General features: G+C 35.6%; 2 protein-coding genes across 14 annotated transcripts in view; both read left to right on the top strand.

Annotated features, from left to right (window-relative positions):
• The window catches only part of LOC127987205 (uncharacterized), a 48,021-nt gene that overhangs the window by 16,751 nt on the left and 4,481 nt on the right, over positions 1–26,789 (top strand). For 2 of the 10 annotated variants that reach the window (XM_052589475.1, XM_052589470.1), the window contains exons 2-6: positions 4,934–5,245; positions 5,716–6,057; positions 6,338–6,439; positions 6,580–6,608; positions 6,721–8,407. The exons of 1 other annotated variant lie outside the window; for it this stretch is intronic. In XM_052589475.1, the coding sequence (XP_052445435.1) occupies positions 4,934–5,245; positions 5,716–6,057; positions 6,338–6,439; positions 6,580–6,608; positions 6,721–6,819 (884 nt within the window). In that variant the 3' untranslated portion in view covers positions 6,820–8,407. Of the gene's footprint in view, positions 1–1,433; positions 3,067–3,693; positions 5,246–5,715; positions 6,058–6,337; positions 6,440–6,579; positions 6,609–6,720; positions 8,408–26,789 lie in introns of those variants that run through there. 7 more of the 10 variants (XM_052589472.1, XM_052589471.1, XM_052589474.1 and 4 more) reach the window with 7 other exon arrangements.
• Positions 12,643–22,337, top strand: LOC127987215 (uncharacterized). Of its 4 annotated transcripts, none has more exons than XM_052589490.1 (6): positions 12,643–12,713; positions 20,621–20,956; positions 21,171–21,536; positions 21,901–21,957; positions 22,108–22,178; positions 22,263–22,337. In XM_052589490.1, the coding sequence occupies exons 2-5, from the start codon at positions 20,662–20,664 to the stop codon at positions 22,170–22,172; spliced, it is 783 nt and encodes a 260-aa protein (XP_052445450.1). In that variant the 5' UTR covers positions 12,643–12,713; positions 20,621–20,661; the 3' UTR covers positions 22,173–22,178; positions 22,263–22,337. The 4 variants fall into 4 exon arrangements, with proteins under 4 accessions (XP_052445450.1, XP_052445448.1, XP_052445447.1 ...); XM_052589488.1 differs by lacking the exon at positions 12,643–12,713 and adding an exon at positions 12,826–13,021 and having other exon boundaries at positions 21,174–21,536; XM_052589487.1 differs by lacking the exon at positions 12,643–12,713 and adding an exon at positions 12,832–13,021.

Genomic DNA, 26,789 nt, shown 5'->3' with positions numbered 1-26,789 from the left:
AAAAACGAATCCAGTTGTTTTTGACCCAAGCTTTCGGGTAATTTGTGTCCAGTGTCTGGCACCAGCTGTGTACACGGATCTCACAATCAAAATCTTGTCAGACTTGATCATTAGACAGAGATACTAGAGATTGCAAAAGTACTTTTTTAGTCCTCTTATTCTGTACACACATCATTAAAGCAACACTATGGTTTCGTCTGGCCAGAGGAGAACAACATACTATTTCGACACACTATTTCCCTGTTTAATACTGTAATGTGTCTTTGGCGTAATCTGCATTGTAATTGTGCATTTTTACTAATATTGCCCATCCCTATACAGAAGTGTACTGGAGTTTTAATAAAAGTGAATTTAATTAACACACACTCAAAAATATTTCCAAGATTGATAGGTCTGGTACTGTGAGATAGAGGTGATTTGCCTATATTTGCCTGTATGTTTGGGAAATCTTTTGTGAATTAGTCTTTAGTTTGAGACTCACTGTAAATATGTTAACGCCCTTGATAGGATTTATGCACTTCAATTATACATTTTTTCATGTAAATGGTTTCTCTAAATGTTTTTCTTGCTAAACTCCTCACAAAAGCCTGTTACATAAACCAGTAAGAACTGGTTGGAACTAGACATTGAGGTTTTAGTTTCACCAGTAAAAATGTTTCAGTGTTTTTAGTGAGCTGTTCAAATGTTGTTATATATCTGTGTTTAATAAAGAGCTTCTACTTTGTCAAAAGGGAAAAATATGCCTTTTCCTTAACTTTGCATCAGCCAAGGTAAACAAAAATAAAAAATAAAAGTGCTAACTGTTACCCCCCCACTTTCTGAAGATAGAAATGAAAGGGCACTAATCAAACTTAAACTGTTATAATTCATAAACACTTTTGAATACAGACCTAAGGTTGGTCTATTTAAAGAAAACAATCAGCAGATTATTGCAAAAGTGAATCATTTGAAAAAAAAAAAAAGTTATAGAAGTTTAAATTTACTTTAAAGAACATGTAATGTACTGTTTCTTATTTTAAATAAAATAAATATTTTACTACTAAGGTTTTAATCCAAAATGTATATAACATTTAAGCCATATGTCTAAATTAGTTGTGTTTTAAATTTGATATAAAAGTTGATTTTATATATATATATATATATATATATATGTATATGTGTGTGTGTTTTGTTTTGCATTTTGCAATTTTGTTTAGGTCTTATAACACAAATAGACACTTTTTTCTCTTTTTATACATTTTTCTCATGTAACTCAGTTCCTCTACACAACTCTTTTCTCGCATGATATTACTGTAAGGCATCTTCTAGAAATTTTTAAGATGCACATCACCAACAAAAACGAATCCAGTTGTTTTTGACCCAAGCTTTCGTGTAATTTGGCGCCGAAAGAACTTAACTATCAAGAATGAAGAAAAAGAAGGTCTCTGTTTTGCTCATATTGTGTCTATTCTTCGTGCCTGGTAAGACATTAGTTACAATCTCTCTTATTAGTCGTGCAAGGCTGGTCTGACAGTTGATTATTCAATTTTCATTTCAGTTTACAATGTAACATTTGAATATGCAACGGATAATCAAAATTAAAACACAAAGTAGGCCTATATTATGTAAAAGAAAAAAAAAACACATTCTGTAAGTAAGAGATTCTCATCTGATCAAGCTGAAGTGTTTGTGAGATATCATCAACTTGTGAAGCCTCTTAATGTATCAACACAAGGCACAAAAGGGTTTTCATGAACAAAAAGATGTACAAGAGCAACTAACAACTACTAAATGAATACCATGAATGGACAATAAAGTAAAATGCACGATTAATATATAAAAATGATTAAGTTCAACGTTACTGTAGTTGCATGTTTTCAAATGGAAATATAAATGAACGTGTGACGTGATTGCTCTGATGCTAGGGATGTTTTCAAAAATCCTCCTGCATAACTTCCTTGTTTTACCCTTCTAACGGAGTGAGGGAGTTTCTTTGCCTCAAGAAAAAAAGTAAAATAAAATATCATTCTTCCTGAGTAGGGGGGCAAATCGGCACCTTACGGATTCAGTGTTGTTATTGACTGATGTTGTGTGAGGGTTACTGTGAGGGTTATCTGCATAGGTTAGGTTCACAGTTAGAAAATTGTTTAAGTTTTTGTTTTATATGTTTCTTTGTTTTTCCTGGGCATAATTAACCTTTTAAACCAAATCCACATTAACTAAGACATTATGCTGAACAAATAACACCCATGAACTCTCATGTGTTTGTAAAGTATGCAGGCATCTTTTTCTTACTTGTTTTTCCTGTTTCTGGCTCACAGACAGTGACCTGAATTGAAACTTGTCCATGTGGTATAGAGAGGGGAAGTCATCTTGCCTGTTGTCCACTACACGTCCCCTCTATCTCCGCTGTAATCTGCCCACTTTCAGCATTTTTCAAATATTGTCAGTGGGTGGAGTCAGGCTCTGACCAGGGGTTTAGTTACCCTTTAAAGTTAAAAGAGACTACAATTGTTCTACGTGTCTCTGGGAATGAGTGCTCAATATGTGCATCTTTGTCATTCAAATACACGATGTTCGCAGTGGTTTTCCCCACGCCGGCTCCGCCCTCACCACGCCCCCAACTATGACAAGATGCCGACTGTATCTATGAGAAAACTTTTGCCACGCCCCTACCTTTTGGCACGCCCCTGTCTTTCGACACGCCCATTGCTCCAGGCTGCAGCTACCCCTGTCTCATTTCTTTTACTGTCTATGGCTGGAATGCACGGCAGGAGTGAGTCACTTTTCAGTAAGGTCAGGCGAAGGCGGAGTATAAACAACGAAAATAGTCCAGTGTTGTTTTTGTGTGTGTGTGTGACACGTTTAGGTGGCTCGGCGTCGAACATCACATCGTTGGCAAAAATGACGCAAGCTGTTTTTTCTATTGATGTTTTGCACGGTTTCTGCAAATGGGAGTTCGCTTTCACATCCACATAAGTTAACAGAGAAGTACATTGTTGTTTCCTCTCAGTCCAGACTTCTTTCCGAAACCGTGGTGGGACATTATGTTTGGTGTTTTTCTCAAGTGTGTTTTGCTTTTGCCCGGTAAGCGATTTTTAATTATAACGTATTGATATTTTATTCGCCATTTCTTGGTGGGAGACAAACATTATTTTCTTGTGGCGTCGCCAATAAAAAGCTCCCTTAACCCGTTTAATCACGGTTTTTTTCCAGACATGGAAAATATCCAGAGGGTGTGTCATAAGTAACCTTTTGAAATGATCACCAATTACTTTATTTTTAAGTGTGTGAAAAGTTTTGTTTCATGGTCGTGACCAGTGTGTTTCAGTGTGCATAATGTGTTTCTGCAGTCATAAAGTGTGTATATTTCCATCATTATTCAGAAGTATGGCCTGATCTATCATTGTTAATGTCCAGATTTATATCATCACTCAGGTCTGATTCCACTTCTTCCTCTTTAACTCTTTCTGCCTGTCCGCTGGAAATAAATGCATGGGTGAAACACAACTTTCTGAAACTGACATTTTATTATTTGCCTCTAATATTAATAAGTTCAGTAATTTTAAACAATACTCAAATATCTCCTTCTGCTCAGGTCTGTAATTTGGATGTGATTTTTGATGCACAGTTGACTTTTAATTCTTACTTCAAAAACATTTTTCCATCTTTGTAACATTGCTCACATTAGACCCTTTCTTTCTTTCTTTCTAGGCCTGATGCTGAGAGGCTTACCCATGCCTTCATCACATCACGGCTCGATTATTGCAGTTCTCTCTTTGGGAGTTTACCAGCAAGTTCTGTTAAGACACTACAATATATTCATAACTGACTTGTACATCCTCACATGATCATGTTACCACAGTAATATATATATCTAAGCTCACTGTTATCCCACCAGTCACTATTGTGACCATCAACTCATTCTATAACACACACTCAACAAAAGTGAATATATGTGAATTCAACTAATAATAGACACCTTAAAGATAATGTGGACCTTAAGATCTTTGTCATATCTTTGTTAACATACTTTACTAGACTTTTGTTTTGGAGCTGTGATGCAGTCTTCATCTTCTCGTGGTGCAAACAGGAAATAAACTACTCTTGTTAAGTGACATTTTGCACTAATCATGTGAAACTGCACAGTTTTAATTGAGACGATTAAGTTTATTGCTTTCCCATATTTGCAGGAAATGCATTAAAACATCAGTCAAAGAATTTTAGAGCTTTATAAATGAAAACCTTCTTTACGGTGGGATTAAATGGGTTCATATTTAAGATTAACATTAGAGAAATAAGAAGAGTAATAATATTTAGTTTTGATGGCTAAGTATACTGTACAGTTTCGAGTAATATTTTATTTAACTTTATTACACATTTTGATTTGGGAAAAATAGTCCCAACCAAAGGTTTTGACAGGATTTCAGACAAATAGATACAGCCTCGGTCGTGGCTCTCTAAAATAGATCTGAATGTTCTTTCACACAGATTGATAGTAATACATAAATATGTCTGAAAAAAAACATTAAAATCTAATTCAGTATATCTCAGAAATAGTCTTTATTGTTGATATGAACGGGTAAAGGTCTGCTAAATGTGTGTAAAATCAAAGATGCTGATATCTTTAATACTTGGACAGACAAAGTGTATTTTGTCTTATTTTGAATTAATAAATGAAATGGTATTGAGTCGTAATAGAGTTATAAATAACACTGTTCTTTTCCAATCTCTTTAAATGAATATCATCAGTGGTCTATGAACATCTGAAAGTCTGTTTATCTGAAGAGTGAATGTGATTCAGTGATGTTCTTCATGTTACATGCTACATTATAAATCCAGACATATTTCTCTCAATCTTTATGATCTGTAGATAAACATTTTCACAGCACTTTCCTGTTGTATAATTTTGTCCCAGACATGATTTATAATTATTTGCTCGTTTCTTCTTCAGGTTTTTCTGGTGTTGATTCAGAGAAAGTGTCAGTGATGGAGGGAGATTCAGTCACGCTACACACTGGCATCAAAACAAATCAAGACAGAATAAATTGGTTTTTTAATGGCAGTCGCATCGCTCGGATCAGTGAAGATCAGAGTAAGATCTGTGAAGAAGCTGAGTGTCCTGAGAGATTCAGAGACAGACTGAAGCTGGATCATGTGACTGGATCTCTGACCATCACAGACATCACAAACACAGACTCTGGAGAATATACACTAGATATCATCAGCCACAGGAGTGGAAAGATCTTCAGTGTTTCTGTTCATGGTGAGTCATTTAACATTTAAAACCAGGCAACATACGTTTCAAATCAATTGTGTTTATTATAGCGGTGACACTTAACAGCTTAGCAACAAAAACTGTGCATGAATTATGTGAGGGATATCAACAGTTAGGTGTGTATTGCACAGTTTTAATGTACAATGTAGAGGAAAAGAACCACTTGATGTGCAACTAGCCATGGATTATCAATATATTTGATATATTATCAGTGGTCACTTGTCAACACTGGCAACTTAAAACTGTTATTCCTGTTTACAGCACAGTATTTGACCGAAACTGAAAAAGGCGGTTCTTTTCATCAGTTAAATAAAACTCTCTTCATCATATAAAGTGATCTTCTGTGTGTAATAAGTTTACCGTACTTATTTTTACCATAATTATTACATGGCTCTCTCTTGTGTAGTTTGTTGTTTTCAGCAAAATGTTCCTCCATCATCTGTTGGTTTGTGTTTCAGATGCTCCTGCCGCTGATCGAGAAGAAATGAAGTCAGTGAAGGAGGGAGAATCTGTCACTTTAGATCCTGGTGTCATGAAAAACACAAATCTTTTGATCACGTTTCTTTTTAATGACGTCCTCATCGCTGAAATCAATGGAGAACCCAGTAAGACCTGCACAGATGTTCAGTGTGATAAAGGTAATGAGAGATTCAGAGACAGACTGAAGCTGGATCAGACTGGATCTCTGACCATCACAAACACCAGAACCACAGACTCTGGAGAATATAAACTACAGATCATCAACAGCAGCAGCAGCTTCAGTATTAGGAGGAGCAGGAGTTTCAGTGTTACTGTCACTGGTGAGGGTCATTCAGTGCAAATTAAATCAAATGCCTTTCAGTGAGGACTGTTTACAGTAACATTTCAAGAAATGTTATTAACCTGCAAAATACACAATGTAAAAAGTTTCCTGTAATCATTGATATTTCCTGTTGATTTTGTTGATTGTGTTGTTTTAGTTCCTGTAACTCAGAAACCACCATTTGTCAATTAAATCCATACCACACAACTGATGAACAAAGCAGATCAGACAGAAACATCAAGTTAAACTGATATGACTGTCTCTCTTTATCATTACAGGTTCAGGTCTGTCTCTGTCTGTTGTAGCAGGAATATGTGCTGCTGTAGTTATTCTGCTCGTGGCTGCAGCTGCTGGTGTAATGTATCTTAAGCAAAAGAAAGGTGAGTAATACATACAGATCACTGAACAAGATTTAATAATAGAGCCATTGTGTGTGCAAGATGTGAAAATCTGTATTTTGATTCTAATTCACCAAAGTCGTCTTTCTGTGTATCTGAGTTTGTCATTATTGTTCAAACAGGAAGTGGGGTGGAGCCAAATCAAGCTCAGGTAATGTACCAAACATACCTTGATTACTTAAAAACAAAATTCTAATATTTTTATTTTTGTGTTTGTGTAACTAAATCATCAATCCTGTTAATTTCACTGTGTTTTCTTACAGGAGAATCGTATTAAAAACTCATCCGTTAGTAAGACTGAGGCTGCTGCTAATGGAGCGTCCTGTGAAAAGACTGAGACTGCCACTGAAATACCACCGTAGCTTTATTTATTCTTTTATTTTTCTTAAAACTTCTTCAACTGAAGAGACGATGGTAAATGAGAAAATGTAGTCAAACTCACTCAAACAGTGGTCCACGTATATTTCCAGTTACATAAACGTTGCCTCCAAAAAGACAGTTAAGCAGGAAACCAGCAATAAAGAAAGAAACGAAGCAGCACATTAGCAGCAGAAGAACAGTGAGTGCTTGAGGATTTCAGTATTTAGAGGTTTATTTAAACTGCAATAGTGACCAAGAGCAGTGAACAAATTATGTTTTTTGTGATTTGCACCATAATGCCATTTGCACTCAGGTACTTGAAGTTTCAGTTGTTTTGTTCCATCTGTTTACATCCTCTTTAACTGACTGTTTACATGAATACCTTGCCAAAACAGTCATTATGACAAGGAAATGTATTTGACTGCACAAGGCCTCGTACTGTAAGACACAAGTGCACTTCACATGCTATAGTTTCCATTACTGCTTACATTATTGTGCTCTTGACATCTCACTGCCTCGACATATTTGATGTGTGAAACAATGTGGTTGCAGATTGTAACAGTTTGTTCATAGTCTTATGCTTTGGATAATTATGGAATCTCAAAAATTATCAGAGATTTTAATCTCGTCTGAAATGTTGTATTGATATTTCATGAGGTGCTGTTTAGATAGTCTTACTGCCAAAAGCTTGAGTTTCATGTGAGGATTTTCTTTTCCATCTGTCTCTCAGTTCTGTTTATGCATTTTGATCTCAGAGTACACTGGTACGATTTGTCTCTCTAAACTACGCCTCTGTCCACACGCAGTATTCAGAACAAGCAACAGAAAAAGATACATGTCAATCAACCAGATGTTGGTTTTTTTTTTCTTTCTTTCTTTTTTTTTTTTGAAAGCATTAACTGTAAAGTGTAATATGGTAATCAAAATAGCATTTTTACTCTGTGCTTTTTGGTTATTTTAACTTTTAGTTTAGTAACTTTAACTTCTGCTTTAAAAATATATTTGTTTTTAGATTTTCAGTGTAACAATGTAATGTGATTTTAACCTCTTTTTTTTTTTTGGCACATAATTTATGCATACATGCTAACATTCACTTTATTTGTTTAATCCAAATACAAAATACTAGGATATATAGGCTACTGCATACCGCAAACCAGCCAAAAAATACTGAGATCTTGAATTTTTGCTAATATTGCCCATCCCTATACAGAAGTGTTAATGAAAGTGTATTTAATTAACACACACTCAAAAATATTTCCAAGATTGATAGGTCTGGTACTGAGAGATATACTGTATGTTTGGGAACTCTTTGTTCTCTTGTGAATTTGTCTTTAGTTTGAGACTCACTGTAAATATGTTAACGCCCTCGATAAGATTTATGCACTTCAATTATACCTTTTTTTTTTTATGTAAATGGTTTCTCCAAATATTTTTCTTGCCAAACTCCTCACAAAAGCCTGTTACATAAACCAGTAAGAACTGGTTGGAACTAGACATTGAGGTTTTAGTTTCACCAGCACTATGTTTCAGTGTTTTTAGTGAGCTGTGTTACATATCTGTGTTTAATAAAGATCTTCTACTTTGTCAAAAGGGAAATATGAGCCTTTCCTTAACTTTGCATCAGCCAAAGTAAATAAAAAATAAAAGTGTTAACTGTTAGCCCCCACTTTCTGAAGATAGACATGAAAGGGCACTAATCAAACTTAAACTGTTATAATTCATAAACACTTTTGAATACAGACCTAAGGTTGGTCTATTTAAAGAAAACAATCAGCAGATTATTGCAAAAGTGAATCATTTGGAGAGAAAAAATGAAGTATAAAAAAGTTATAGAAGTTTAAATGTACTTTAAAGAATATGTACTGTACTGTTTCTTATTTTAAATAAAATAAATATTTGACTATTAAGCTTTTAATCCAAAATGTATATAACATTAAAGCCATATGTCTAAATTAGTTGTTTTAAATTTGATATACAAGTTGATATTTGTTGAGATTGAGATTTGACATATTCTGCATTGTAAAAAGCGCTATATAAATAATAATGACTTGATTTGATTCTAATCAGAGGTCATAGAAAAGCTGATCCACATATATTATGTCAAATAGTAGCTTTATATCAATGTACATTTAGCTTGACTAACATTATAATAATCAAAGGTTAAGTCACTCTGTTTAGACTGGTTGAGCAACATTCGGTTCTTCTAAATGGAAATTCCCTTTTCTAGCCTTTACATTCGAAGTGCATTTGCTGATAACTGATGCATCTAAGTTGGTCTCTTAAGACTAGTTCTTAAGACTTAACATTAGTTCTTAAGACTTAAGTGGCTATTTTAATGCAACTGGTCACAGATTTATGGTAACATGGGCTTAACACAATGTACTGAAACCAACCATTTCAGAGTAGATAACATTTTTTAAACGTGCATTAAGATAGAATCATTAATAGTATTTTTATTATTGACTATAATTATCTGTTCATTCCATCTTCAGGAGCGTCTGGTGTTGATACAGATGGACAGTCTGTGTTTGTGATGGAAGGAGATTCAGTCACTCTACACACTGATGATACAGTAAACCGACGAGACAGAATGAAATGGTATTTTAATGACACTCGCATCGCGAGTTTGGTAAGATCTGTACAGATGTTCAGTGTGGTGAGAGATTCAGAGACAGACTAAAGCTGGACAGTCATACAGGTGATCTGACCATCACAGACATTAGAAGTACAGATGCTGGAGTTTATAAACTACAGACTATCAGCAAAAGAATCGACCACAAGATCTTCCATGTTGCTGTTCATGGTGAGTCATTTAACACTGAAAAGCAGGTTTAATGTCCTTGAATGTCTTTGAATTACATTATTGTCAATGTGTATTTATTCTACTTATTCACCTGTATATCATAGCTGTTTACAGATCATTTCAAAACTCATTTGCTGTGAAAGTGGAATTTATCGATCTAAGTACAAAAAATAAAAAAATAAAAAACAAATGATGCTCTTGAGACTGAAAATCAAGTAAGAGTTTGAAAGCGCTGTAGATATGTTGTTGGTAAAATGATGATGGTAAAAAACCTCCTTTAATCAGCTGTGGGTTTGTTTTTCAGGTGTTTCTGCTGCCGAACGAGACGAAATGTAGAAAAAGTCAGTGAAGGAGGGGGAATCTGTCACTTTAGATCCTGGTGAAATAAAAAACTCAAATTATTAATAACATGGCATATATATAATGACTATATCGCTGAAATCAATGCAGGTCATTTCACTGGGCTTTATAAACTACAGATCATCATCAGTATCCACCATCAATACTGCATCAGTATCACCCTGTACAAAATAAAAAACAAAGGCAATTCATGACCCCTTTAAATTAATTATACAACTGATCACCAAAGTAGAAATGTTTAAATACCAGACAAAAGTAAAGTTGGTGAAGTTGATTATTAGTCTCTCTATAGTAATAATGATTGTCTGTGTTTATCTTTGCAAATTCAGGTCTTATTAGAGGAATATGTGCTGCTGTTCTTGTTGTTCTGCTGGTGTGAGGAACCGTATCTTGTCGTTTCTGTCACTCTAGAAGGTAAGTAAACGTGATAAAATAGGTGTAAAACTTAAATAGTTATCCCTATTTAAGATTTATTTTCATTTGGTAAGTGTTTTTATTTTTTATGGATCACTTTGCCACCATTCACCTTTTCTCTGCCTTGAGGAACCGCTCCCTTGAGGAGAATGTGGAGGATCACTGTTTGTCCCAGAAGGGTCCTCGAGGGAGCTTCACAGTTTATGTTGAGTCGGAGCTGAGCTCCTGTGGATCTGCCTACACCATCAACCTAACGAATGATGAAGCCAGCCCCATTCCCAACCCAATGCCCAGAATTTTAAACACCCCACTGCAAGGAGCCCACCCCAGATGCAGAAAACACCTTGTGATATCAGAGCCATTGCCAGGAGGAGCGACCGAGCATGATGCCATCAGCGAGCTAGACCGGGTCTCCAATCCCAATGGAGGCGTGTGTCCCTATCACACCTTGAACCTCCACCAGTCTCCTCTGCCTGTGTGCCTATCTTTGCCATCTCCTGACTCCTTACATGTGGCATTGCCTCAGACACCTTCGAAGCCCCCTCCATCCCTTCCTGACTTCCTCTGTTATGGCCCAAGGATTCATATTCTGTAACAGCACCATGGACTCTTTTTATGCTTTGCACTGTTGACTTTAATAGCCAAGCAGTCCTTGCTGTTATCCATATGTTTATTCCCAGGGCAGTGCATCCATATTTCTATTTGTGCTGTAAATGTGTAATTCCTTTCATGAGTGTGGTATAATTAATCTTAATGTCTATATATAGAACCATCTCTATATTTTTTACATTCACAATAAAAGAGGTTGTACGGTCCAGATTGTGTAGAATGCCACACATGATGACGCGATTCATTGTTTAGAAATTCTGATATGTGAGTGATAATTTACAGATCAATCCTGTCTGGTTTGCGCAGATGTATCGAGTTTACTTTAGAAACTTTAGAAAAAAAGTGGAACATTTTTGAAAAAAATTAATTGGGACATGTCAACATCATGGCTGTGTAGAAGAAGGATCCGGGTACTGAAATGGCCAGCCTGCAGTCCATATCTTTCACTCATAGAAAACATTTGATGCATCATAAAGAGGAAGATACAACAAAGAAGACCTAAGACAGTAGAGCAACTAGAAGCCTGTATTAGACAAGAATGGGACAACGTTCCTATTCCTAAACTTGAGCAACTTGTCTCCTCAGTCCCCAGACGTTTGCAGACTGTTATAAAAATAAGAAGGGATCACACAGTGGTAAACATGGCCTTGTCCCAACTTTTTTGAGATGTGTTGATGCCATGAAATTTAAAATCAACTTATTTTTCCCTTATAATTATACATTTTCTCAGTTTAAACATTTGATATGTCATCTATGTTGTATTTTAAATATAATATTGAAATGTAAAAACTTCAACATCATTGCATTCTGTTTTTATTCACAATTTGTACAGTGTCCCAACTTTTTTGGAATAAGGTTTGTGTGTATATAGGGTACTTGTTTTAAATTAATGTATTTTACAACAATACAAAGAGCAATGTGTAACATTTTACCAGATTTAGTCTTACAATTAACTTTTAATTGTTCCCCACAAAATAATGTTGCTTCACTAAATGTTTAGTTTAATATATATTTTTTTATAATTATTGTGTAGTCTTGATTTTTCTAGAATAACATTTGCTGCTGAATAACCTAGCTTTATTTAATATATATATTTGTATACATGTATTTATTTTTATTTTTATTTGTAATTTTTCATTGAAATTAAGTTGTTAAGTTGTTAGTAGAATGTTTAAAACAGAACTGATGATCAGGTGAACACACAATAGTATAGAAATTCTACATTGATTTAAAAAAAAGGTCACTGCGGCTCCTTTGTGAATGTGCGAGGAATAGGATGCACTACTGTAGGCTACATGGGCTCTTCAGCTCAGCTAGCCTGCCTCAGCAGCTGGAAAGCCTGTTCCTCTTTATTTTGTGTGTTTTTTTTTCTTTTTCTTTGTGAGTATGTTTTAATTATTTCTTCATCTGTTGTATACAGAGCTGCCGACATATGGTGTTTAATTGTGATCTGGCACGTGACCTTGATGCCTTTTTAGTGTTTTAATAATTTGTGACCATTTGAATAAAGCGTTTTGGCATTGTTTACACGTCTCTAAACGTATACTGTTTACACGTGTCTTTGGGTTTTACTTGGCCTACGAATCTGTGTCCCGGATTTGGGAGGTTATTTCCCTGTTTCTTTACGGGGTGGCGTAGCTTTTTTTTGGTTTAGGCTTGTTCTGACTTAGTCGTAAATTAATTATCCTCTCCTCAACTCTGTCACATAAAGTAAGCACACATTATCATGTATTTGCAATACTAGCCATTAACGTCACCATATTTATAATGAACTGATTGTACTAATGGTAATCAATCCGTGATATACGCAATGCAGGCAGGTAATCAATATACGCAATGCAGGCAAACAGAGCGTGTGTCAGGTGATAAGCAACAAATCTCAAACGTCGTTTAGAAAACGGTCCCGTCCGAATAGGACTAGTGACAGAAAATGCTTTTGTTTCCACAGAATCTGTACTCGTTTTTCAGAGCAATGATGAACCTCTTCATTTTCGTCCCAGTGTGGGTTTTACAGCATGGTAAGACATTGTTTCTGGAGAACGAATGGCTAATATGAGCAGTATTTTGCACTAGCTTTCATAACGTTATAGGCTAACCGTTTTTTGTAGTATTATTATGAAGACGACTTGGGCTGTGCAGCCTACGAAAAAGTATTATACTTCAAGTTTATTTCACAAAGTATACTTAAGTAAAGTTCAAGTATATTTTTAAGTATACTTCATGTAGCATGTATTCAAATATCAGTGTTCTAGTAGTATACTTGTAAGTGTACTGTTTCAATACTCCTTGGGTATAAATTGGCCCACTTTCTAGTATATAAAATGATACTTTTAAGTATCCTTTAAGTATAACAGTAGCAAACTTTGAGTACACTACTAGTTTACCTCTGTGTTTCTAGTTTGTACTGCAATTATACTAAAAGTGAACTTATAGGTAATAATTCAATACTTTGTAAACTTTGAAGTATAGTCCAGTAAACTACTAGTTTAGTAGTTTTATACTGCAAGCTTTGGCCTAATGGTTAGAGCCTTGTACTTGTAACCCGAAGGTTGCAGGTTTGAGTCTCAGTGCTGGCAGGAGTTGTAGGTGGGGGGTGAATGAACACTGCTCTCCTCCACCCTCAATACTCATGGCTGAAGTGCCCTTGTTCCCCGGACGCTGGATCTATAGCTGCCCACTGCTCCGGTTGTGTGTTCACTTCTCACTGCCGGGATGGGTTAATTTCAGAGCACCAATACTGAGTATGGGTCACCATACTTGACAAATGTCACGACTTTCACTTGACATGTATGGAAGGCCAAAAGGGTCAAATTCACGTGAATTTTAACGCGTCAACAACACGTTAAATACGTGTATTTCACGCGTAAACAACACGTATTTAACGCGTTAAATACGTGTTGTTTACGTGTTAAAAATCAGCGCGTACTTAACGTGTATTTAACGTGTATTTCACGTGTTAAATACACGTGAAGTACACGTGAAGTACGCGTTAAAAATCAGTTTGAACGGGTCAATGTCATTGGCTGCTGAGGACTTGGGTCAAACCACTTCTGTGAGCTTAGAGGGGTGTACCATTCACAGACAGGCAACCATCATTTAACATGCTATAGATCAGCTTATTCAGCCTTATTATTTTGTCTTTTTTTGTATAGACTATAGAAATAATATAATTTAATTGCAGTTTTATGAAATATTTATTTTTTAATAAATATTAATTAACATTTTGTGGTGATAGTATAATGTTTATAAAAGTTACAGTATTTTGTAATGAAACAGGACTTTTTGTTTAGCTCTTGACTCGTCAAAATATACTATTTAAATACTGTTGCTTTCTGAGTGCCATACACAAAAATACCAACTCATAACTCCACGAATATAGCAAGGAGAGTCAAAAGTTATAGTCTGATTCTACTGTGACGATCCAAGGGGCTGTAGTATTTTATTTTGCCCAGCAGGTGTCATGGGGTAACACTTTTTGTGTCTTTAGGTTAAGTGCTGTGATGCAGGTGTGGAAAATTGATTGTGATTAACAATGGTGCTTATAAGATGCTGGCTTTCTTACCCTTTGGAGGGAAGGAGATTGGTGCTCGGTCTTTGCTGGTCTTGCTGTTTGGTGGTCAGGCGGACTTTCTCACGCTCTCCAGTCCAAGGCTTGATGTTGTGTTTTTGTATCTTTATATTTTTTTTATGTTTTACCTCAATGTGGTTATGGCTGTTTTCTGATTAAAACACATATTTGTGCAAATTTGATTATGTTGTATGGACTCTCTATTCATGTTGCTACTCCTTGATCCAAGGGGTTGTAACACTACGTTCTGTCAAAATGTTTAATAGAGCTCTCCAACTGATTCATGGGTTTAGATATTATTTACATATGAAAGATCATAATGGATTGTTTTGATTTTGGACTCATTTCAATCTGGAGAATCGGCTGTAAATAATGATATGCCATTTTTCACAATCAGAGCATGTTTCATGAAGTTATAAAGGTAAAACCATGAGAATATTGTAGCATGTGTGTATTTGGAGTTTTTTTCTTGTTTTGTTATAATTCGATGATGGATATCTTCAAATCTGAATGACAGATTATTGTATAATTGGGCTCATTTTAATCGAGAGAATTTTTAATTTTCCAATATTATTAAAATAACTAAATTACTAGTAACTACTGCTCAACTCTGACTTTCAGTAAATAAAAATATATATTTGCACATTCTCCTGCTGAGAAATAACTGACAAAATGTAAGAAAAAATATAGTGTTCGATAAATTATTTATATCCATCATATTTGATATTCAATATCTCAGGACATACATAAGTTTAGTTAAAGTACTGGTTTCAAATGTTTTGTGATAGTATAAGACTTAAGTTAGCATCGAGCATTAACATTTGTGTGGGGGAAATAGTTACAATGGAGGTAAGCAATCAATTCAGGTTTAAGATACAAACCATTGAAATCAATATGTCTTTAGAATACAATCATCTTAGGAATCAACAGCTTTTATTGTGCTTACATTTACAGCAATCACCAAGCAGGTGGCACTTATTGAAACCTCTTTTTTTGTTCAGCAATTTTACACTTTTTGTTCAGCGATGCACTCATCAGACAATCAGTTATTAGGTACACAGGTGATGTTATAAGACATAAGCGTTTAAGACTTTCAGGATTAGAATGAGAGCTTGTACTAGGGTCAGGACAACAGAAGTATTCTACTGCTACCACAGTCAACCCCCCCCCCAACACATCAATATTACTAATCATATATTTTTTTTTAATCGCTGTCCATATAAACAATATTGACTTGTAGCCTAAAAGATTAACTAACAATCTGGTCAACATAATGTATTAGAAGTACATTTCTACAAGAAAGGTAACTTACTGAAAAAGTTTTGGTGCTTAAAGTGTTTCACTGAGGTGAAATTTAAACCTAAAACGTCTCAAGATACATGAAATAAAAAGAAAATCTAAATGAAGGGTTTTAAGGGCTTCAAACTGAACATATCATGGCTCAATGTCTTATGGACTATCCTCCACTGCAGTCACATGCCCCTCAGATGAACAATTCCTTCTTGATTTCTTGATCTTTGGCCTTTGCTAATCCAGCTGGCCACACTCTCTCTAGCATCAAAATCTTCCAGACTTGGCCATCTACACTGATTCTTATGGGACAGGTGAACAGTCCCTAAACAGCTTACACTTATTGGATCAGCTATTAAAATAGTTCAGTTTTATATGTAATAGAAAAGTCATTATATTTTGTTAATATAATATATTTTATTAAGTTAGAAAAGCGTTTGGAGCATTTTATGTTTGTTAAATATAAGTTTTAGGTTTTTTTAAGTAATGACCAAGCTGCCAGCGGCAGACAGTGAGCCTATATGTTTGATGAATTTAGCCTTCTCAAATCATCACGACTTGCCTAAAATAAAATCTATAGATATAAAACAGTTGAAGCTTATGACAGTGTTTGTTAGACCCAGATAAATGTAAGCTATCCAATCATTTGTGAGATGCTTCAGGACAGGGAGACGGCAGCATGATCACTTGCAATTTTTTCCTTGGATATGCCATCATTTTTGCTTATAAAAGGTAAAAGTAATACATTATTCGTAACTGTACACACAATATCAACAAAACAGTTGCTCGTTCTGCCGTGTTGTCTTTAATAGGAGTACAAAAATTAACCGAAACTCAGTGAAAACATATACATATATATACATACATACATACATACATACATAAATATAGCTTTAAATAACTACTTAACAAAATAAAAAAAATAAAAAACAAAAACTCTTTCATTATAATTATAACCCATAAAGATGTACTTATCTCTAAAAACTAATGAGGAGATGACGAGTCGGGATGACGAGTCGGGATTGCAACCGTCATGATCCCAGTTCGGTCTCCACCTGCTGGTTCTTTCTTTTCCTTTGCGCTCACTTATCTCTACTCTCATCATCTTCAGCTGTTCCTCGTTCTCTTCCGCTCACCTCCTCACTATCTCCTATCATTAGGCTCTCTATTTCTAGCTCTGTCTCTTTCCATTCCCTGTTAGATTATTACTAACCACTTTGGATGTTTCTGACGTTTTTGTGCTTTTTCTACAGACCATTAGTCTAGTCTAGTCTAGTCTAGTCCTGTCAAGTCGTTGGGAGAGTTTTGTATGGACTGTTTGTTGCCTGTCTGGTTCTCCCCCAGTTATCTGCCGTGAGGAGTAACGAGGGGTCCGCTGCCTCACCTGTACCCTCGCTGATCACAGGCTTCCCAGACCAGCCACTTTAGGCTCCATTGTTTTGACCAGGAATTATCCCTGTACTCTGCCTTTGTTTTTTGGCCGTTGCGGCTTTGCCTTATTTCTACTAAAAGAGCATTAACTTGCCATTCGCCTCCTGGGTTCTCTCTCTCTCTGTTCCGTGACAGCAACTTCATTCTTGTGATACAGATTCAGAAAACACTAGTTTATTAGTAAATTAAAATATCTTCTTCTTAAGCCTATTATTTGAACGCAGAACTGTTCAGCAGTGCTGCTGCGGGACACAAAACACCGTCGAGCCACTCTTTACAGCCGTGGCATCAAGGTTTCCTGTTGTTTCCAATAGGGCAGCAAGTTTTTTTTTTCATCGTTAATTGACGAATGTCTAAAATATAAAAGTAAGAAGAAGTCTAAACAGACTGGAGGCCCAGCCCACATCTGAACAATCGAAGCCCGGCTCGAGGGGTTCCCCTTAAATGGCTCGTTGCACCGGTGCGACCTCAGAATTTTTTTTAGTCGCACCATTGAGAAATTGTATGAGGCTTTGAATAAAGTATATTCTCCTGATTAAAAGAGCCCAAAACTATCTGTCATTTTATATCTAAAGATTTTCCTCATAAATTTATAACGCACATAAAACTGCACAGAGAGCATGTAGTTTAGCCAAAAATCTATGTTAGCTGTCATGTAGGCTTTCCACTGATAACTTCATGAAAAAAGCATAGGCTATATCATAAAAAAGACAAGTCACTATTTGCAGATTAAACACAGTCGAAACTCACCATAAAACATCATTTAGATCTAAATATATATTTCATAAAGATATAACACATAGAAAAAAACTTAGGTAATATATCTTAGAAAAAAAAAAGAAAAAAAATCATAGGTTTCAGTCCCGTGCCTCTTAACTTCACCAAACATGCATAGATCCTATGATCAGATCCAAAGATTTCGTTCATAGAGCTGTGACACATGAAAGCAGACTGGCGCACTGAGGCTGCAAAGAAAAACAGCTCGATACTTCACGTTTCGTTTTCATTCATAGCTTCAAGAATCATGCATAGATCATTATTTTCAGAAAATTACCCCAATTAAAATGAGCCCAGAGATACTGTAATCCATGGATGAGATCCAAATATATTGCTATAACACATAAAACCCAACAGGCACAGCACAACAAATAACTTTAGTTTCCCTTTGCACTTTTATTAATAACTTCATGAAACATTAGATCATGCAAAATCATATGTCATTTTTTACAAAATTCTACAGATTAAAAGGAGCTCAAATTCATCATAATTTGTTCACTTGATCTAAATATATTACTTACGATATTATCACACACATGAAATCATTCAACTGAGAAAATAACATAGGTTACGTTTCCATTCATAACTTCATGAAACATGCATAGCTCGTGGAAAGTGTTAAATTCTCTCGATTAAAATGAGCCCAATTATACAATAATCTGTCATTCAGATTTGAAGATATTCATAATCGAATTATAACAAAACAAAACAAAAACTTTTTTTAAAAAGGTTTTACCTTTATAACTTCATGAAACATGCTCTGATTGTGAAAAATGGCATATCATTATTTACAGCCGATTCTCCAGATTGAGATGAGTCCAAAATCAAAACAATCCATTATGATCTTTCATATGTAAATAATATCTAAACCCATGAATCAGTTGGAGAGCTCTATTAAACATTTTGACAGAACGTAGTGTTACAACCCCTTGGATCAAGGAGTAGCAACATGAATAGAGAGTCCATACAACATAATCAAATTTGCACAAATATGTGTTTTAATCAGAAAACAGCCATAACCACATTGAGGTAAAACATAAAAAAAATATAAAGATACAAAAACACAACATCAAGCCTTGGACTGGAGAGCGTGAGAAAGTCCGCCTGACCACCAAACAGCAAGACCAGCAAAGACCGAGCACCAATCTCCTTCCCTCCAAAGGGTAAGAAAGCCAGCATCTTATAAGCACCATTGTTAATCACAATCAATTTTCCACACCTGCATCACAGCACTTAACCTAAAGACACAAAAAGTGTTACCCCATGACACCTGCTGGGCAAAATAAAATACTACAGCCCCTTGGATCGTCACAGTAGAATCAGACTATAACTTTTGACTCTCCTTGCTATATTCGTGGAGTTATGAGTTGGTATTTTTGTGTATGGCACTCAGAAAGCAACAGTATTTAAATAGTATATTTTGACGAGTCAAGAGCTAAACAAAAAGTCCTGTTTCATTGCAAAATACTGTAACTTTTATAAACATTATACTATCACCACAAAATGTTAATTAATATTTATTAAAAAATTAATATTTCATAAAACTGCAATTAAATTATATTATTTCTATAGTCTATACAAAAAAAGACAAAATAATAAGGCTGAATAAGCTGATCTATAGCATGTCAAATGATGGTTGCCTGTCTGTGAATGGTACACCCCTCTAAGCTCACAGAAGTGGTTTGACCCAAGTCCTCAGCAGCCAATGACATTGACCCGTTCAAACTGATTTTTAACGCGTACTTCACGTGTACTTCACGTGTATTTAACACGTGAAATACACGTTAAATACACGTTGAATACGCGCTGATTTTTAACACGTAAACAACACGTATTTAACGCGTTAAATACGTGTTGTTTACGCGTGAAATACACGTTAAATACGCGCTGATTTTTAACACGTAAACAACACGTATTTAACGCGTTAAATACGTGTTGTTTACGTGTGAAATACACGTATTTAACGTGTTGTTGACGCGTTAAAATTCACGTGAATTTGACCCTTTTGGCCTTCCATAGACATGCTATAATGTGCATGGTTGCCAAGAGTGTTCACATGTGAAAATTGTATGAACCTGTAGTCACAGTCAGATCTCACCTATGTTTGAAGTTATGCTGTTTGCATACCCACCTGTGTGATCGAGTTCAAGCCAAACAGTGACAACGACACCTACTAAGGTCACAGAATACAATGGTCAAAGAATTCGGTGTAACAAAATTAAATGTTGTAGTCATATTAATAATAATAATACTAATAATAATAATACATTTTATTTATAATGCACTTTTCTCACACCCAGAGCGCTACAACAATGTAAAAAAAGTCATTGTAAAATGTTGTCTCTTTTGTAATGCATTAAGCATGGTGTGTTCAGTCATTGAACTGATACATTATGACTTTATCTGGGATGTCATTTCCCAAAATTGAGAATTAGCTGATTGGCAACTAATTAAATTTAGTAATTTACAGAAAAACAGAATGTAATGTTTGTTGTATATATCCTATGTTCTTAGAAGTGAATTATGATTAACAGTTACATTTCTTCCTCAGGTGTGTCTGGTTTTGATACAGATCTAGAGTCAGTGATTGTGATGGAGGGAGATTCAGTCACGCTACACACTGATGTTAAAACAAATCAACATGAAAAGATTAAATGGTTTTTTAATGACACTCGTATCGCTCAAATCAGTGACTATCTCAGTAGGACCTGCACAGATGTTGAGTGTAATGAAGACACTGAGAGATTCAGAGACAGACTGAAGCTGGATCATCAGACTGGATCTCTGACCATCATGAACATCACAAACACAGACTCTGGACTTTATCGACTACAGATCATCAGCAGCAACAGCATCAGTAAAAAGCTCTTTAGTATCACTGTCCATGGTAAGTCATTTAATAAATGTTTAAAGACATGCTCAATGTGTTTATTATTACATCAGTGGGTTTCAGTTTATTCCCTTTACTAGTGCATTTGCGATCCAGACATTTGTGGACTCTTCCAATATGACCTACTTTTACCATCTGTTTAAATTAATTTAATATTTACACAGACTAACCTACTATAATATCCTGCAGCAGATGTTTATTTGTGTTTCAGAAGTTCCTGGTTCGAAGACAGACAAAGCGGGAGGATCTTTTACTTTAGATTCTGGTGTGATGAAAAACCCCAACGCTTTGATGACGTGGTACTTCAATGACACTTTCATAGCAAAAATGAATGGCGATCCCAGTAGGATCTGTATAGATGATCAGTGTGAATATGCTGATGAGAGATTCAGAGACAGACTGAAGATCAATCATCAGACTGGATCTCTGACCATCACAAACACCAGAACCACAGACTCTGGAGATTATTATCTTGAGATCATAACCAACAGCAGCAGCATCCACCGGCACCACATTGTCAGCTTTGTCGATGAAAAGGGCTTCAGTGCTCCCATCACTGGCCAGTTTATTTCAGGCAGTAAGTAAATTTTTCCTTGAGCAGGTTTAATGCTTTTGATTTCATTGTGTCCTGTCTGGGAAAAAAAAAGAGCTTTCAGTATTAAAACACATTTGAGATCGACTCCATCACTGTTGCATGCTCGTCAAATGACTCATTTGTCTCAACAAACGTGTATAGCTCACAGGTTATAAGTTACTAACATGAACAATGGGTAAAATTAGTCACAAAATTAGTTTCATTGAGCACCAGATGGACCAATGTATTAGTTCACTCAAAAGCATACAACTGATAAAGTTTGAGAAGTTTATGACATGTAACAAAAACTCATTAAAATTAAATGTCATTGAGCTGTAGTAACATTCACTTCCTTTTTTAATTACAGATTGGATTGTGTGTTTATTTGCTGTAGCAGCAGCATGTGTTCTTCTGGCCATTACAGGTGAGAAATGCTGGATTTGTGCTTTCTGTATTTGTATGTGTGATGTAGTTTCATTCACCAGTATAAGTGAATTTAAAATAGTGATGCTTTTTGAATATGACTGTGGATTTTTAACTGCAAGTTAGAAATATTGTTTCAAACAATTTGCAGAAAGTCACATGATGCAGTTTTGTTCTTGCGTGCCATTTAAACAGAAACAGCCAAATTCTTCCTGAAAAGTTGTGGGTATTTTAATCTCTCAGTATTTTGTCATTATGACTGAAACATCAATCCTGTTAATTTCTGTTCAATCTGTTTTCTTTCAGGAGAATGGTGTAGAAAATTTACCTGTTAAAAAAGACCATCCTGCATCCCTCATTAAATAATCTGGTAGACATATACTCCCCGTTCACAGAAGAAGAGTTTTATTTACAGTATTCATGGCCATAGCCAGGCTTTGAACATTAGTGAGGTCCAGGGGGTTTCTATAATAACCCCCTTATTAAAGACTTGTGCTATTACAACAATCGCACGCAGTTCAGGGGAGGCAGAGAGACACTCAGGTGGCATTTAACACACAATTCTTTATTCATTGTTAAAAACATAACACCATCTCATAGAACACATTACCCCCCTTTTTCAGTCGAAATTGGTCCACATGCAAAGCAGACGAGCTCACATCAGGCGAGGAAGATACACAGGAAATCTTTATCAGTTGCATCCCTCGAAAAGACATAATCAGCCTCTCCAGTCTCTTTATCACTTAAACAGTTACCGGTTGCATCGGTCAAGTGCCTCTCCTAGCCCGAAATCGTAGCAAGTTTCACTTTAAAAGCAATGCTGTCTTTTTAAAATCTGATGTGCGTGAGTGATTTCTGACACATGTAAGGTTTTTGTCACAGCTCTTTACAATTAGTTTGGACTTTATAACTCATTTAAGGCCATGTTTAAAAAATAATTCGCCAAAACTGTGTATTTTGACATAATTGTGTGTGTTTTTGTAGTTTGAAGTGCTACTGGCACGCGCGGCTAGCCAGCATTAGTGGTGGAAATTATGATTCTTTCAAGAGATTCGTTCATTTTCAGTTCGTTCACCAAAATTATTAGTTCACTGATTTTTTCAGTGACTATTTTTTTTGTATTACACAAAATATGCCAGCAGGTGGCGAAAAAGAGTGTCATCTGTTATGTCTTAAGTCAAGGAACGTATTCACTTGTTACAAAAACTGATTTGGTTTTATTAAAATGTGTGCATTATAATCGCATTCAATATATAAAGTCTATTTAAGTTGCTCAGATGAACAAAGCACAAGGTTTTCTTGCATAATTAGCATTTTAATTGTTTTGTCAGACAGTTCATGTATTAGCCTAAGTGGAATTATGTTCTGTATGCTAAATATGAAAACAAGTGTATGTGCACAGTACCTATAACTGTGGTTTGCATTTTGTAAGATTGATATGCTAAATGGCCAACTGACCTGGTTTACTCTCATTCATTTCGCTCACGAATGACATGCATTCGTTCATTCAACTCGTTCGCGAATGACATGTGTACCAGTTCAGTCATTTCATTCACGAACGACATACGTGTCAGTTCATTCAACTCGTTCACGAACGACATGTGTACCAGTTCAGTCATTTCGTTCATGAACGATAAGATCGCTAGGTACACAACTTATAAAATATCATGTTTTAATTAAGTTGTTATTTTTATTTATTTATTTTACTGTATGTGTACGTTAAAAGTACCATTCCTGCAGCAAGAACTATTTTGAACTAAATGAAGATGAATGTCTTGGTTAATGTCTTGGTCTAGGCGTATGATGTGTTTATTGAACCAATCAGATAAGAGTAAATGAAGAGTCAGCGAGAGGCTCATTTGATTGGCTACAAGAGGAAGGTGGCCCCGCCCTCCCCCTCACGCTTGCAAATCTATGTTAGTGAGAGAATCGTGCCAAAATTGTAAGCGCAAAGAAAAGAAAGACGGAGCTGTACATATCGGATTATTTCGGGAAATTTTTGCCCCACATGCACAACAGCTCATTAAGACATTTGCAACAGTTTGTTTTTTTACACTTACAGATTGGTTCTATGCAGTCAATCTGTTTTGCAGTTCTTTAAACTGTTGTTTTCGCTTGCAAATCACCGTTCACAGGCTTGCAGTGCTTTTGACTGTCTTTTGGCGAAAGAAACGTGCCAAAAGTGTAAGCGCGGAAAAATGGAAGTCAGAAGCATGCAGATCATATTTATTTTGCTTTAGCATGAAGCTGCAGTTTCAAAATACATGAGTTACACTTACAAGTAACAGTAAAATGCTGCAAATCATTTTTTCTTACGCTTGAAACGCGATTTACACCTTTACAAAGCTTATCTTGCGCATGCAAATTTAATTTACGCTTACAGTCTTATGTACACTTCCGCAAATATTACCCTGCGTATGCAAATCTTTATGACGTCATTTTACCTTCATACGATCTGCACATACTTTTCTCATGGGCCAGATGAAGATGATTGGTGAGCCGCATTCAGCCCGCGGGCCGCCAGTTGAATAGCCCTGTTTTAGACCATTGGGTGCAGAAGATAAACCATACATATTTTGATGGTATTGACCTGGGTTCGAATCTGACTTTTGGCCAACTTTTTTCGCCCTTTTCAAATCACATCAGAAAAGCATTTATTTTCAATGAAAATGAAGAAATCAAAAAGGTGAAAATAAAGTATTGGGTAGGGTAAGGGTAGATGTAGGGAGGGCTTTATTGTCTCAATAAGGTGGCATCCATTTAATAATTTGAATTGAAATAAAAAATTACACTCATTAATTATTGCATGCTGTTTTATAATGTTAACAATACTGAGGTGCAGATAATAACCACTATTTGCAATAGGTATTATAAATAGCAGAAAATCCAAAAAATGCTGCTATTTGTGTAAACAGCCGCTGCCTTTCTTGATTACAGCCAGACTAATGCTGGCAATGCAATGTTGCCAGATATTGCTATTAAAATAAACAAAAACCTATTAATAAATAAAATAAATGAAAATTATTTCAAATATTTTGGAAATTAGATAAGATAAAGTTATCGCTGACCCTAAACCGCAACTTCCTACTTTATTTACTTTCTAAAGTGTCAAATTAAGTGGAAAAACTAGTCAAAAAACGCTCACAAAGGCTTCCTCTCGCAGCGATCATTTTCATACCACAGAAGCTGAACATTCTGAATTATACATGCAAATATTCATATGAGGAGTCTAGCAGCAAATAGTAAATCAGAGAACAAATTTTATTTTTGAACATGAAAAATTTACCGAGGTCCGGACCTCAGTGACCTCATAGCTAGCTATGGCCATGACAGTATGTAGAATTCTGTCACAATTAGGTAGATTTCAGATAGTGTCATAAAGTAATAGTGTCACTAATGTAATGCTTACATCATAGTGAGGACCTGCATATGTTTGTGCATCATGGTGGACCCTGGCTGTTTTGCATCCTCTAAAAAGTGAAGCTGACGTTTTCCTGACACAATCTCTGTACGTCCCCACATATGGCGGAATGACAATAAAACTGAAATGATTTGATGATTTTCACTATGATTTATTTAGTACAGTTTTGAAATGCAACTTATAATGCAAAATACACTGGTGAAAATAGTGCAAACAGCATGCAAACAGAGGCCTATAGGATAGTGGAGTCTGACTTGTCCATATTATAATACTCTGCTGCTCCATGCTGGCTAGAAGAGAACTGGCCTCCGACTGGGCTTGTTTTTTCCTCTGTGTCCGTTACTGATGAAGTTTTGGGTCGTTGCCTCTGGCTTGTTTAGTTGAGGACACTTCATTTCTGGCAATATTGTAAGCTTGATTGCACGGATACTATATCAACTTAACTGAGCTTGACGATGACTTTGAAATTTTACTTATTGTCCTCTTGCATTATCAACTATTTTTCTGTTTAACAGTGTGAAGCTGCCTTCTCACAATCTGTATTGCATAAAGCACTATAAAGCATAAATAAAGGTGCCTTGACTTGCTCCTGTAAGTGACTGATTACAAAGTCTTGTCTTGTCTTATATTTTAACTTCGTGTGAAAAAAAAAAAAATAAGTACCTGTTTTTTTTTTTGTTTTTTTTGTTTTCTTGTTGTTTTTTGTTGTTTTTTGTGCATGTTAGTAAGCAAATGTTGAGTTTCACATTAGCAGGAATGGAAAAAGCCTTCACCTGTATGCTGGGTTCACACCTCTACCATGCACTGTCAAATGCACATCAACCACAAATGTTTATTAATAGGCACATGAGGTTTGTTTCAAACTAGGAAGGGCAACTGTCCTGCAGAGCTTAGTTTAGTTCTTAACTCTGCTCCTTGAGGTTACTTTTCCAGAATTTGTACTAAGTTCGAATGCATGGCTTTGTAGATTCTCAGCAATACAAAAATTGTCCATCTTGTAAATGTAAGAGATCAAAAACCAAAACCAAAAATGCTCAGAGGTGCTTATAAGTGAAAGGGACTGAAAAGACCAATGATTCATCTCATGCAGACAGGCGCATACTCCACGTGAGTGTCCTCTGTGGGTATCTGTAAAAAAAACACCAGTTGAGAAGTCTAAAAACTCATGTAGTGTTTTTATTCATATTGGTTAATATGTGACAGATCAGCATAGAAGCAAACACAACTCATGTACACAATGCACAGAAATCAACTTACTAGTTGTTGTGCATTTCGTTTGCAGAATGTTGGATCAGCGTAAGTGATCTCTACTTTGTGAATTTGAACTGTGACATTAGCATCAACATCACCTATAATAAAACAATGCATTTTAAACAAAACTGCAATTTAACTAAATCCATGTCATGTATACA

The sequence above is a fragment of the Carassius gibelio genome, chromosome B22 (genome assembly GCF_023724105.1).
Source record: "Carassius gibelio isolate Cgi1373 ecotype wild population from Czech Republic chromosome B22, carGib1.2-hapl.c, whole genome shotgun sequence".
NCBI classification, from domain to species: Eukaryota; Metazoa; Chordata; class Actinopteri; order Cypriniformes; family Cyprinidae; genus Carassius; species Carassius gibelio.
This window is presented reverse-complemented; position numbering and strand designations above follow the sequence as displayed.

Bases quoted from the DNA above. Each gene is read 5' to 3' on its own strand.
- LOC127987215 (XM_052589487.1), top strand. From the start codon at position 12,934: ATGCTTTTGTTTCCACAGAATCTGTACTCGTTTTTCAGAGCAATGATG. The intron at 20,957-21,170 runs GTAAGTCATTTA...TTTGTGTTTCAG, and splicing joins CTTTAGTATCACTGTCCATG to AAGTTCCTGGTTCGAAGACA. The intron at 21,958-22,107 runs GTGAGAAATGCT...AACAATTTGCAG, and splicing joins TGTTCTTCTGGCCATTACAG to AAAGTCACATGATGCAGTTT.